We start from the raw sequence: 13,565 nt of genomic DNA, 5'->3' as shown, positions 1-13,565 counted from the left end.
ATAAGATTAAGCGTGATTGAAAAACTAATCGGTTTTCAGTGGAATTAAATCTACAGATAATCGAATAATTGATGAGTCAATTAAAAAATTACACCGAAATTCGTTTGGTATAATATCATAAACGCGTTTGGAGCTTGAGTGAGAAGGAAAAAAATCCGAGAAATTAGTTTTCTTCTTAATTTTTTTTTTTTTTTTATTGGCATCGATTTCGTTGCAGTTCTTAAGAATACAGTGATATTCGTTGATTACATTACGGGTAAAATTAATTATTCGTCAGGCAAGAAGACTTCGGGCGGAAGTACGAAATTCCCTTTACGCAGTGGAATCCCGGAAAGTAATTGGTCGACTGGTTTCCGCGTATCGTAGAGGCTGGGCGCCTGGAAAATTATACCCATGGTCCCGCCGATACAGGCCAGAGTAAAAACCCAGAGGAAGAATCTGTCCAAAACCATAGCAACAAACTTCCAGTCCTCGATCACCTAAAAACATAAATTTTCATTCCGTGACACTATAAATATGAAACTTATCAGGGTTTCGTTTTCGAATTCAAACGATTGCAAAAAGTAATTCAAATATTCCTAATTTATTATCAGTGTCTTTACTGAAAATTGGGCAGTTTTTTCAACGAAAGGGAAAAAAGAGGGTACCTACAATTTGTTTTGCAAAATCGCGATCAGTTTCGTTGAATCGGTAATCGATCCTGAAAGCGGGGAACTGCGTGTTACACGGGACTCAACAGTCAGCACATAAACGACGTTACGTACGGAGGAAATGAGTTGTTGGCTAAAGTGATAGCCTAGCTATTAGGTTTAACACGATTTAATAACCTGGCGAGTAAACAGCGCAAGAGAAAAGTTCCGAATGTAACTGACAGGCAATTTATAATGAGGGTTAGAAGCCGAAAACTTGAACGACCCTGCGAACGCGTCGTTGAACATTTTAATAATTAATGTCGACCCCCTCCTCAGCATTGGCCAGCACCCCAAAGTTTGAACGGAAATTTTTTTCATCCCCATTTGACCACACGGTAGAATTCAGTTTTTTGTCAGTCGGGCGCGAACGCGAAATACCTTCGAATTGCGTGCTCACCTCGTTGTCCTTGTCAGCGTCCTTTATGTGCTGCGCGATGAATCGGACTCCCTGGAGGGCGGATATGACGTCAGGAGATAAGTGCCGCGGCATCGTGTTCTCGCTGTCGGTTACTGGAAATAAAAACACACGACGCATGATCGATGATTCGAAGAAATTGAAAGTCTTGGTAAAATCCGCCATGCGGAGATCACTCGAAGATCATCTGACCCGACGCTGAATCTTCGACTCCTCGACGGAATTTCCGGCTCGAACGTTTGAGCTCTCTCCTGGGACCGCACGCCTCGATTCTATCCGATTGGCTTTTTCGGGGCTATTTAAATTTGTCGAACAAGTATTGGCACTCGTCCGAACCCTCGACTCGCACTCCTGGTCCTCTTCACTCCAGGGGGTGCTAAGACAAGGGCGGGCAACTTTTTCTTCCATTCATTAGATCGAGGCCCCCGCCGATTTCGAGAGGTTTCGCACCCTCAACCCCTTTTCCCGTCTCCCTCCAGGAACACACCACCATCGCAGAGGCTATATTAGGCCTCCCTCCGAACATGAAAGGAGCGGCGGAGGCTGATAAAATATTGAAACAACGTTCCCTTTAACCGGCGGTATCTTTATTAGCTACACAGTCTTATCCCGGCCTCCATATATTTCATTTCCGTGCTAATGCAGCTCGTGCGGTTATTTATTCAAAACACATCGCAGAGCTATTCGAATTCCAGTATCTTTCCAGGTCCGTACGTATACCACGTTTGCGAGGATGAGACTTTATCCGCGGTTATTTCGACTATCGGAATACCGTTGAGTGTTTTTTATCACGGTATAAAATTGACGTAAACCGACCTATGCAGATGTTCGAATAAACAGGATCTTGGTACCCAGATACGGAGGGTTTGCCGGAAATAGGGTTCGGCTTCTACCTCGAGTCTGGCCTAACGGTGTCGGGATAGTGACCCCCGTCCGTTTCCTATCATCCACTTTGTCGCAGGACTATCATATACGTCACTACTCGAGATCTTTTACGACCGATGTCGAGGTGACCAGGTTCAACACCCACGGGATACGAGCGCGGCGCGGGTGGATTTTTAAGAGGGAGGTTTTAACGCCTGAGAGTTTCTTTCTTTTATCCCGACACTTTTTTCTTCCCGCTGCCTTTGCTTCTACTTCTTCTTATTCTTCTTTTTCCGCCGGTACGCCTTCGACCCTCGTTCAAGGGGCGACGACGTCGACGCTTCGCTAATATACGTCAGAAAAATATCGTCCCCGAGAGATCTGGAGACAATCGCTTACATACCTGCTCTGTTTTAAAACCATCTCCCTCTATTCCTCCCTTCGTGAAACTTGGACTTGAAAAAGGAACCTCAAATATGCTACGCGGCTACGGTATTTTCCATTTTAATTCCGCTTGAAGGTTCCTTGGGAAAAAAACTTGACGGACTCTTTCGCAGTACCGTTACGCATTTTCGAATCACGTCTCAATAAATTCGAACCAAAGTTGCGTTGCGAGCCAGTCTCCTAATCCGACCATCAGTTTTCATCCTTTACCAATATCGCGGCAGAATAAAATATAATACTAACAATCGTAATGTCTATTAAAACAGCATCAAACGTAACTCTTACCCAATCCATTTTTCATTACTCAATCGTACTAAATTTGCTCTCGATGAAACGTATGACTCACGATCGTTTGACCTGCGAGAGTAGTTTTAACGGTCCCTGAAAATTTGACGGTTCGCATTAGCTGCATCGTCAATTGAAGTGGTCGACAACCACAGTCGAGCGGATAAACGACCGCGGTACTGCTGCTGCAGTTGATACATAAACCGCGTGTGCACCCAAAGCCGCGATGAAATTCAGTTTTTCAATCACGATGATCGGCGCATGAAACGGCGCGAACGAATAGAGGGATGGTTTTTTACGACGAGTCGCGCGTAGCTCAGCCCCGAGTGACAGGGTCGTGTCGACGAGAAGGCGGAAACGGGGGTGAATTAAAGGACCAGGAAATCAGGGGGCGGATTGAAAGCGGGCGGCTCGTACACGCGGTGCTAATTCAATTCGCATTCATTGTTTTGCCCGCTGCAAGTACACAGACACCGCCTCATTGTGCGAATTAAAGTCAATGTTATTCCGACCCGCCGTAGAAAATACGATTACGCCACTCGGTATTTGCCTACCATTTCACCGAGTGTATAGATACCCTATACACCATGTATGTTCGTGCATTATGAATGTACGTGAAGAGCTTGGGGTGATAAACAATTGCGAGGAACGAGTGCAAGCTGGAGCTGGAAAAAAATTAGCACAACGCGATAACTTGCGCTACGAAATTAGAGGCTCAGGTGAGATGAAAACCGCCCCTCTTACCGGAAGCGTGAGGAACGTGTCGACCCTCCTCGTCGAGGGCGTTCTTGTAGGCTGCGGCCACGCTCTCGAAACCCTCGGGACTACCCTTCAGCTCCGACGGGTAGTCGCTGATGCTATCGCGGAAGCTGTAAGCAAACAATACACGGAAGTTGGAAAATGATACAAAGTTTTGCGGGTGTATAGGTGGTAGCCGGGTAGCCGCTGCACCCGGGAAACCGATGCCGAGGCTGCACCGGCGGCCAATTTGCCAGCATTACTTCGGATGATAAATCGTGTTTGGTGAAGACCAACAAACCGGGCCTTCCCTGCCTCCTCTTTCTCTACAGCTGGCGAAAACTTTACTCGCCGCCCGATCTTCCCCGGGATCAAACTGATGTTACGGTTTTTCACCCACCGAACATTGATCTCAGGGCTGAGCCAGCCAGCTTCTTTTTTCCCGGTTCATTTAACACCTTCAGCTTCTTCACCTACCCCAAAACAGATAGCCGTGCCCACATAACTCAAACTGAGTTGACGGATGGACTGACGCTTGAACCCGGTCAGGTCGAAGAAAATCCTATCGCAGGTGAGGGTGAAAAAAATGAAAAAATTTATAGGTAGCCGTACAAATTTTTCTTATCAGTCAAAATACAGTACTGGGTAAAAATACTATCAATCATATTTTACAACGTGTCCACTAATAGTTTGAATCCGTTCAAAACTACTTTTTGTGTCGATTTTTTAGAAAGGAGATAAAAATGGGTTCCCATATTTTTCGTATTATTTTCATCTCATATCAAAAGAGTACAGATCGATTCACACGAATGCATGAAAACTAGAAGCTTCGATATCTCTGGTAACTCTCCCAAGCCACGTTTCTTGATATTTTATCCCAATTTAGTTTTTCATGTGACTAATTGTGCTTTTCTAACATAATATTAATCATAAGCTATTTTTGAATTTGTACAGAGCTAGGCTAACGTAAGTTTTACGCCGCGACTAGCCTCTTGGGTTTGCCGTTTGTCATTCTAGACATTAGCCAGATCGACTCTTGAGGTCCTTCGAGAGTTCGACTGGCGATGCAGGACTCGTGGGAACGTGATTGTAATGAGAAAATAATTCTTAGTCACCCCCTGCAAGGAGGGGTTAACCAATTTCCACCAATCACAGGTTTTACCGCCCCCGTACGAGTCCTCTGTAAAAAAATGCGATGGTTTCAAAGAAAGAAACAGCATCGAGAAGGTCGTCAAGGCGACATCACCTACGCAATCTATCAGAAATACAAAACGATAGAAAATAACTTCCCCTTTATAAAGCCATAAAAATACATCAAAATATCCTTGCAAACATCATCTTTCAAATTTATTAAACTACCTGTCTGGTAACGGTGTTGGTGGTCGGGAAAGGGGAATTTCTAATCAAAACTATCCGCCCCGAACACTACCCGATACATTTGTAAAATCCCCGCAACTGTATTATATCCCTAATTAATTAGGTCAAGGATGGCGTCGCCAGCCGTGAGAAAACGAGTAAATTCTTTTCCCCGCCGTTCAGCGGAGCGTTGGAAATCGATGCCTCCGGTAAACTCAACCGAAGGAAGAAGACGGTGTGGCCAACGGATCACCGGGGAACTATTATCTAGGAAAGTAACTCTTGGGACTCACTTTTCGGACTTGAAGAGCGATCGGGAGCCTCCCGCGTTAGGTGGAAAAACGGCGAATGAAGAAAATCTATTGGGCCAATCAACCGCTCTCCCTCTTTTTCTACGAATGATTCCAGCTGGTTTTGCACCACGAGGGACAGGGATTGCCCTCCGAGCCGCGTAATCGTTTCAGCACGAAAAACATTCTGTCATCTATGTTTTCGAAACTACCGACCGAAACGTCTTATACTTGATCTATGAGGATTGATACAGTTGACGCAAGAGTAGAATAGTAAGACTGCGTGGCAAAAACCAAATAAATCAGTTCAAACTGCGGACTGCCCAAGCGACCAGGACTCGAGATATCCAATGAAACCCTTTCCAAGATTGAGAAGATGGGATGGAAAACCGAGTGTCAAGATGCACGATGCGAGAGTGATTTAAACGATAAGCGCTCCTCTTTCCGCCTTGATTAATTTCCTGCACTTAATTCCGGCTTGAGCGTGCTAGACTTCCCGCCTCAAAGATTTTTCACAAAGCTGTAGACCGTTATCCGAAAAATTAACGGATTATCACCGAGATCCTGAGGGTCGAGGGTATCGCGAGGTTTTCAACTTTCCGTTTCCTTTTTTTTTGTTTTCCTCTTTTTCTCAGACCCACCTGCAGTCAATTTCGTTGGTGTATCCGTTGTCGATGTAGGTGTCGTCGTACTCCGGGGTGGAATAGGGGGTCCGACGCATCATGAGGACGCGGGGCATCCAGTTGAGAAAAACTCGCTGAACCCAGGGCGACATGTTGTGGGTCGACGGTGACCTGCGCATCAGAGAAATATCCGGTTATCCCTGCCCGCAAAATAACCAGAGTGTGTGAGAGAGAGAGAACAAATATCAGCAATACCCGTGGTTATATAATATCCGTCGGTTCATAATATCCAGCAAACTTTGAATATTATTCGCCTCACAAAGGCGAGCCTCGTATCTACGATTGATAAGCTTAACCCGGATCAAGGATATAGTTGAACGGCACTGAATGGGGAGAAAAGTTTTTTTTTATTTATGAAACTAGTTCGACTATGCTGAAAAATTCTGTGCAAACGGGACGTTACCTTGCAGAACCATAGAGCCATTATATTGTATTTAGTTTGCAAAACTCAAGCTCAACTTTTTCTGCATCGAAAATAATTCTCCTATCTCTGTCTCTCTTATTTTTTTTTTTTTAACAGGAATTTTCTTCCCGTTTGAATATAAAGAGATTACGCAGATGTGATTCATATATTATATATATATATATATATCTTTAGGTTCACAGGTACCTATAATACGCGATCGGAACGGTGAACGGTGGAAAAACTTTCTTTATTTCCTACCGCGAATCGCGGTATCAGGTGATTTCGGCTCCACATCGGTGGGGAAAAGGGAGGTGTGTCGCGAGTAAGAAACGGTCGACCTCATTGACCCGGAGTCTGAACCGAGGAATATCTTCTGGGTCAATGCGGCAAAACTCTGTAACTCGACGCGTTTGGCCCTTGTGGGCGAAAACTGGCGCCAGGTCAAGCTCGAAACTAACCGTCCGCGAATTTACAACTCCATAAAGAATCGCCTCCCTCGTCTCCTCAGTTCCCTTCCTTCCCCTCCGGGAAGAGCAGCTTTCGCAGAATTCCGGGATTCGCAATCCTGGCGTGTCACACGGGACCACTTTCCGGTCTCCGCCATCTTATTTCCGTCACACGTTACCTCAATATCCCGTCATCTGATTCGGGGCGATATTCAACACCGAATATAGCTATGCGGCGTTGGCTAATCTGGCGGAACTGATCAACCCCCAGAATCACCCCCTATTATAACGTCGAATTTCCTCCGCGCACGGATCGAAGCAATTTACGCAAAATTGCACCTGTATGAGTTAATACATAATACATACTCCTATTTTTATCTCGAGGGGATATTAAAATTCAATTCGAAACAATACCCGTAAAAATTATATTCGCATATAATCCCCTAGCAGGTTGAAACGTTCGAATTTTTTATAACTCTGGAATATAATTGCTGGAAAAAAATCAGGTCGCGAAACTCGCTACATCGCGTGTCTATGTATACGGGATACTTCCGAGTAAACGCAGCAGTACTTTGCATTGCCTACCACTGAAGGGCGCAAATACCGTTGAAACAGACCTGCCTAGTTATCGGTACGTAACGCGGTTAAAGCATAGACTTATAGAGATAAACTGCCGTTATTAAAAAGAGAGAGGACAGCTGAACCTCTCCGTTGCACGATCGAAACAGTGGGAAGCAAGCGCCAGGCCGGGAAAGCAGTAAGGCAAGCGGGGAGGTATACTTGGATGAGTTTTCATCGAGACCAGCAATGACAAAAAGTCACTTTAACGGTGTGAAATTTTCCTCTACAGGAAACATCCTGTATAGTCAAAGGAAAAGTGCGCTCTCGTATATTCTCGAATTTGCCGGTTGATTCAAAGCCGAAATCCGGTCCCAGTGCGGTTGAATCGTTAGTGGAGCGTCTTAAGCTTCGGAATCTACTTCATCGCGTCCCCCTCGAGCGGCGCACTACCCATCGGATAATAAATTACAGGCAGTATAACGTGTGCTGAGTGACCCCATGGGACTCGTAAGAACAACCGGGATCCCAGCTGGTTTCTCAGCTATGCCGATTCGGAGATTCGCCTGCAACGTCACGGACTCTTTACATTTACGTGGCTGAGGGGAGAGCTGATCTTGCTCCCCGGAATCTTATAGATTCCGCGATTCCACGCCCAATCTTACGCTGCACTTTGCGGTGCCGTGATTTACGAACCGCGGACGAAGGGGCGTAAAGTTCTCGGCCGCTTCGTGACTCGATCCGAAGTCACGGACCTACGAGCTGATACGCGATGCTTTCACGAGCTGGGCTCGAATTACTGTCAGCGTACTCGCTGCTGTAAATTTTACAACTTTGTTACAGGCACTAACTGTGACCGAACGAGTTTTCTCCCCTGAAGTGGCTAGGATGGTCGCCAAAGCTGCTAGTTGATTTCTAATTCACCGCTTTGTTGCGTGTCGGTAACGACCCTCGTCATGATACCGCCAATTTTCAAGTCCCGACAACTCTATCTACGATATACATATCAGTATGTAGGTACACGCTCACCCACCCCATCTGTATCTTACATTCAAGCGAGAAACAGTGTTAGTGCGATGCTTCCGGTTCGTAAACTTCGGTACCAAAAGATAGGGTTATACTTCGTTACGGTTTTCGAGGTGCCTCGGCCGCGCGGTACTTTACTGTGATGAAAATTTACGAGCAGCTGAGATGCCTCCGTGGCGAGCCTTTGTGGCTCACCCAAAATGGACCTGATGGTGAAACGGAGTTAACGTCGTGCCAATGAGGTTCACATCCGCAGCGATAAACCGCCTCGGTACTCCCGCATGCCTACCTAACGTATATGCATCGCGTAAGCGTGCGTGATGTATGTGGTACGATGTACGTGTACAGCGATTCAATTTCAACTATAACCGTGTTGGAGACAGATATCGTACCGTCTTTGATGTAAAGCCTTGACTGCGAGTGAAACGTACCGTTCAGACTAGAAAACGATGCACTGTACCTGGAAATTCGTCCGACATGCCTCGGACAATTCTGTAGCTCCGTACATTTTGATGTCTCTGACATTCGATGAAGGGGTGAACTTTACGTTATAACCTTGAGGTGGTTAGTTGCGTTTGATGGGTGTGAAAAATAATTATGCTTTCGACCTCGAGACACATCGGTGAAATCTCACGGAATGCTGAAACAGGGCTGACCGGCCAACGTTGCCCGTGATTAACAAAAGGGTGGCTAACCCCGTTCCGCCCCCAGCGCCGTTATCCTAACAGCTATAACACCCCTCCGTTGGGCAGCGGCGCTTATACCCGGACACCGGGAAAGGCTGGTTAACCACCCTCGGTTCTAACGGGAACCTACGTCATCTGCAAGCAACCCCTTTTCATCTCGTAGAGTTGTGATTTACAGGACTATCGATGGGTATAACACCAAAATGCCTTGCCTATATCGCACCGTATCAGCATTTTTAGGCTCATCCTCTTATCCGCACGCCCAGAAAATATTCTTTCGCAATATTTCGTTCGGGTTCGGTTAGTAGCTGTATAAGCAGGGGATCCGAAGACCCACGAATATAAAATTGCAACCTACCCATGACTCAGAGGAAATCATAAGCTGCTCACGAATCGTGACGAATTACAATTGGAAATAGTTTGAAAATTTTTCAATATCTTTGACTCTTCCTTTTTTTTCCGTTGGTACGTATATCGCGCAGTTAAATCATTTTCATGGATAATATTTAGAAGCAATAACAGTTAAGCGGACCATACGTCAAACACTACAAAGGGCGCCCGTCTCGCGATAAAAAGTCTTAAAATCCATTGTGAAAGCACTATAACGTAAAAGCTCCAGCCAGACGTTCATTCTCCGATTCGTTTATACTCCGAACGGCTCTCCGTTACCTCTTCATTCATCATCCTTCACCGTGGTCGATGTCTAGACCTTTCTCGTTGCGGCAGCTGTACGAAGTTTCAACGGTACGTGTATAAATCCACGTGGTCATTTTCTATTTTAAATTCTTCAAAGACTTCGATTTCCATTCATTTCCAGCTTAATTTTATATTATTCAATAATCTTTTACACGCGCATCCCCTTTCACGAGCAAAGTCGAGTGAGGATAAGTTGACGCGGTGTAAAAATAATTATTTCCAATCACGTCGTGAACTTACCTAAAGTGAACGTTGAGGACGCAGACGGTGACCCAGATTGACAATGTGACGAGTATCATGGTGAAGAGCAAGTACTTCCCGAGCAAAGGTACGGCCAGTGATGTCGGTGGTATGATTTCGGCGAGAAGTAGAAAGAACACCGTCAGTGATAGAAGGATCGAGGCGCAGAGGGCGACCTGTGCATACGAAAGTCTTTTCAAATTTAACACCTTCACGGAGTACAAGGATCGCTTTCTTTCAAACTGTTATTGGCCACACGTGCCTTTTCCCCGGAGTCACTTGGCAGGTAGAATACGAGAACGGTCAGGAACGTGATCCCCACGCACGGAATTATCAGATTTACAGTATAGAAAAGGGTTTTCCTCCTCATGGTGATGTTGAAGGTGATATCTGAAACACAAACAGTTAACAAATCGATCGTTGCCCGTAATCGAGGGCCGAACCATTTTCGCACAAACATTCCAAACAAGCTGACAAACCTCAGTTCCACATGCAGATACTGTATTTCCACTCCGAAAGCTCTGTTTCTGGTTCTCACCATCATATTTTCACCACTTCGTTGGAATAAATTCTAATATAGCACAATAACGATAACGACCCACTAAACTGCCCCCGAAATCGTTTCAGCACTGCGGGGACAACGCAGGGTACATTACTCACGCTTATAAGCGGCTAATGTGATGACATTAGTTAGCCCATAATGACGTCATTGTTATCAGAAATCAGGGAGGCAAAGACCACCGTTGCATTTTATCTGCCAGCTTATTGTTGGCCAAGAGAGATTGATCGAAGTTAAATAGACTCGGACGATTTACCGTAGGCCAGACCTCATCGCCGGACGGTCGGGTCACTTGGCCCTGAGGTCTCAGAACTTTGGCAAATCAATCGCTGTATTCACTTGAGATACATTGATCATAGCCAGCGGTCGAGCCTCCGAACAAATAGTGGCTTGATCATCGGTAACTCAAACATTCAACGCACAGTTAAACCAGCCGAAGTCAGAAACAGTTTACTGAAGATCTAGTCCGGGATCGAATAATCGAATAAATGAAAAGGTGCGCGTTCTCTTAATTTGTATGAACAAATTTTCGAAACATACTTGAACTACAATACGTTCAGAATCAAAATCCTGTATAATCGCGACCTTACAGTTCCCTTATTTTATCGTTTTGGATAATTAAAGAGGAAGGTATGTTGACCATTCTTGGATGCAAAAGAGACTCGTGGGTTAAGTTTCGCATGTGATCTGCAGACTTGTGATCCGTTTCGGTCGGTACGCCCGCTTTAATTTTCTGCAATTGCTTTTATAGTACAGCAATACTCTGCACGAGGAGCTTGAGGACTCATTTTGACTTCTTCCATGGGTTTCGAACATCGTCAAAAGAGACCAGACTTCACTACGGCCGGTATTACCGACCTGTAGGTCACTCTCGCAAGGAAATACGGATGGAATAGAATACCCACCAGAGTAGGGCTCGGTACAACAAGGGTAATACTCTTCGTTGCGAGCTGCCGGTACCTCGAGAATGTCCCATTCAACCGAAAGGTAAAACTCGGATAGGTCGATACCAACGTGCACCAAGTTGCTGCCAGAAATTTGTTCCATGTGCTTCAAATCCACCTGAAAGAAACAAAAATACAAAAATGGGATGTTACTTTTTCGTGGATGAAGCATGAAATGAAACCGTAGACGCCTTTGATCGATCAATCATTCTCTCACCTGCACACCGTTGTAGGTCCATGAACCGAATTTCATGATGCATGACTGTTCGTCAAAGGGAAAATACTCAACGTTTATCTCGCAGGAAGACTTATATATGGCTGGTGGCTTCCAAAATACTTCACCGGTGTACTTCAGGGTCGCCTTTGTCATCAACGTCACTTCATAATTTCCGTCTGCACTGAATTCAGAATGCAGAGCTTTAGAAATTTCTCCAGAAGCATAATCATCACGTACGTCAAGTTAACACCGACGGAATCTATAGTGCAGTCTTTACTGTTCGATAATTGATTTCACCACCAGGGTTAATCGCTATCGAATCTCAATAGCGTTTAATTGAAAGTGAGATAAATGGAAGAAAGGCACGTTTATACACTTCGTAAGGACTTACTTGTTGTAAAGAACGATGTCAGGTAGCCAGATATTTTCTGAAGGTACGTAAAGCATTTCTACTCCACCGTATTCGTCCGGATCCCACCGCAGCTTGTAGTCGAACCATTTCTACACAACAGTGAAACAGTATCATGATAAAAATGGGTTACTAGATCAGTGGAACATCGTAGCGAAGAGTAATTCTTCGATTGAGTATTCAAACTCGAACTATTATTGCAAAGACTTTCATATCTGATCAGTACAAGAATTGTAGGACAATTGCAACGTCGCTGGAACTCTCTCTTATCCAGTCTTATTCCAAAACATTTTCCCGCTCACCTGTTCCACCCATACGTTGGTAGTCATCACCTGGTTCTTCAGATTCTGCAATAAAAAAGTAGTCAAAATATCACTGCGATGTCACGACTACTAATGACCGTAATTCCGGCTAGAGCATCAAATGAACAAAAGACAAAAAAAACTCACCATTTCTATAAGCTGTGACAACTTCAATCCCAGCCACACGGTGAGAGTTTCAGTGTTATTAATAACTGGCCGAATGAGTCGGTTGTAATTAGACAACAAGTCATCGTAGAGCCGTTTGGTATCAGGATTAGCTTCGAAAGTCTTCACCACGGATTTTCCTAAGAAGAAAAATTGATAATTCATTTAACTGAGATCAGTGTGATAAATGGAAGAAACTCACGTGGATAAAATGACAGTTGAAATTGAGAACAAAAATGGAAATGATTCAACCCAACCATGCAGAGCATCATAGTTGATAAAACCAGTTGTCTATCAACGTCAAAACAGACGATTTAACAATCGATCGAAAAGTTTCGAATAGGTTTACTGATCAAAACAAAAACCAATCGCAATTGGTAACGTTAACCAAGATCGCGTTAAGTAATATATTCCGAGAAAATTCTCTCAGATTCTTCTTATGTGTCTTACTCACCGCTTGTTACGCTCAGGGAAAAGAGCAGCGCAAGAAGCAGACGTTCTTTCATCGTTGGCACCGAGGATACAAAATCACGAGAGCATTTCAACGTGCAGCCAAGATTCGGCGGCCATTAGGGGCGCAGCATCCCTCCGAGACGCAAGGTCGATAGCCGACGCTGGCGCCGCAAAACTTTCCGACTGATAACCTGACTCGCCTCTTTACGGCTTCACTTTGCAGCACATGCGCTGCCACTTTTCAACCCTTGCTTGAATTTCGAATTACCAATGTCGCACCCCTCGACTAAAAGCTGCAGCTCCCCTGCCGTTCAAGTTGCGCTCTTAAAACACCGCTGAACAAAGTCACTAGCAGGTGTCGACGAGAATGAGTTTCTGAAATATTCAACTTTTCACCCATTGAAAAAAGATTCGTCTTCTTTAATATTATGGCCGACAGTTTCCAGCTAGCGAGTCGGGAGAGATCTCATCGAATAATTTCTCTCGAATACCAATTATTATACTTGTATTTGTATATTATGGTAATTTAAAATATTCAGGTATCATCATTTTTCGATGCTGTTAAGTCAGCTCGAATCATTTACCCCTTAGATCTAGTTAAAATACTTCGGAATGTTCAAATTTCTTAACGATATTCTTGAGGTATAGGGTCGTTTTTCCTGCGCAGCATATTTATTGCAAAACAATGAAA

General features: G+C 44.6%; 1 protein-coding gene across 1 annotated transcript; it reads right to left on the bottom strand.

The window, feature by feature from the left end:
* Positions 1-190: 190 nt before the first annotated feature.
* On the bottom strand, positions 191-13,033 carry LOC107218675 (acetylcholine receptor subunit beta-like 2). Its single transcript, XM_015656624.2, has 12 exons — positions 12,876-13,033; positions 12,404-12,561; positions 12,257-12,301; positions 11,937-12,046; positions 11,546-11,726; positions 11,290-11,446; positions 10,088-10,215; positions 9,826-10,001; positions 5,726-5,878; positions 3,445-3,569; positions 1,090-1,202; positions 191-479 (listed from the first exon to the last, which is right to left on the bottom strand). Exons 1-12 carry the CDS (start codon positions 12,925-12,927, stop codon positions 267-269), a joined length of 1,611 nt encoding a protein of 536 aa, XP_015512110.1. The 5' UTR covers positions 12,928-13,033; the 3' UTR covers positions 191-266.
* Between the last annotated feature and the right edge of the window lie 532 nt (positions 13,034-13,565).

Source organism: Neodiprion lecontei, chromosome 6, assembly GCF_021901455.1.
Source record: "Neodiprion lecontei isolate iyNeoLeco1 chromosome 6, iyNeoLeco1.1, whole genome shotgun sequence".
Taxonomy (NCBI): Eukaryota; Metazoa; Arthropoda; class Insecta; order Hymenoptera; family Diprionidae; genus Neodiprion; species Neodiprion lecontei.
This window is presented reverse-complemented; position numbering and strand designations above follow the sequence as displayed.

Bases quoted from the DNA above. Each gene is read 5' to 3' on its own strand.
- LOC107218675 (XM_015656624.2), bottom strand. From the start codon at position 12,927: ATGAAAGAACGTCTGCTTCTTGCGCTGCTCTTTTCCCTGAGCGTAACA. The intron at 12,047-12,256 runs GTGAGCGGGAAA...ACTGTTGTGTAG, and splicing joins CCAACGTATGGGTGGAACAG to AAATGGTTCGACTACAAGCT. The intron at 10,216-11,289 runs GTGGGTATTCTA...TTTGTGTTTCAG, and splicing joins TTGTACCGAGCCCTACTCTG to ATATCACCTTCAACATCACC.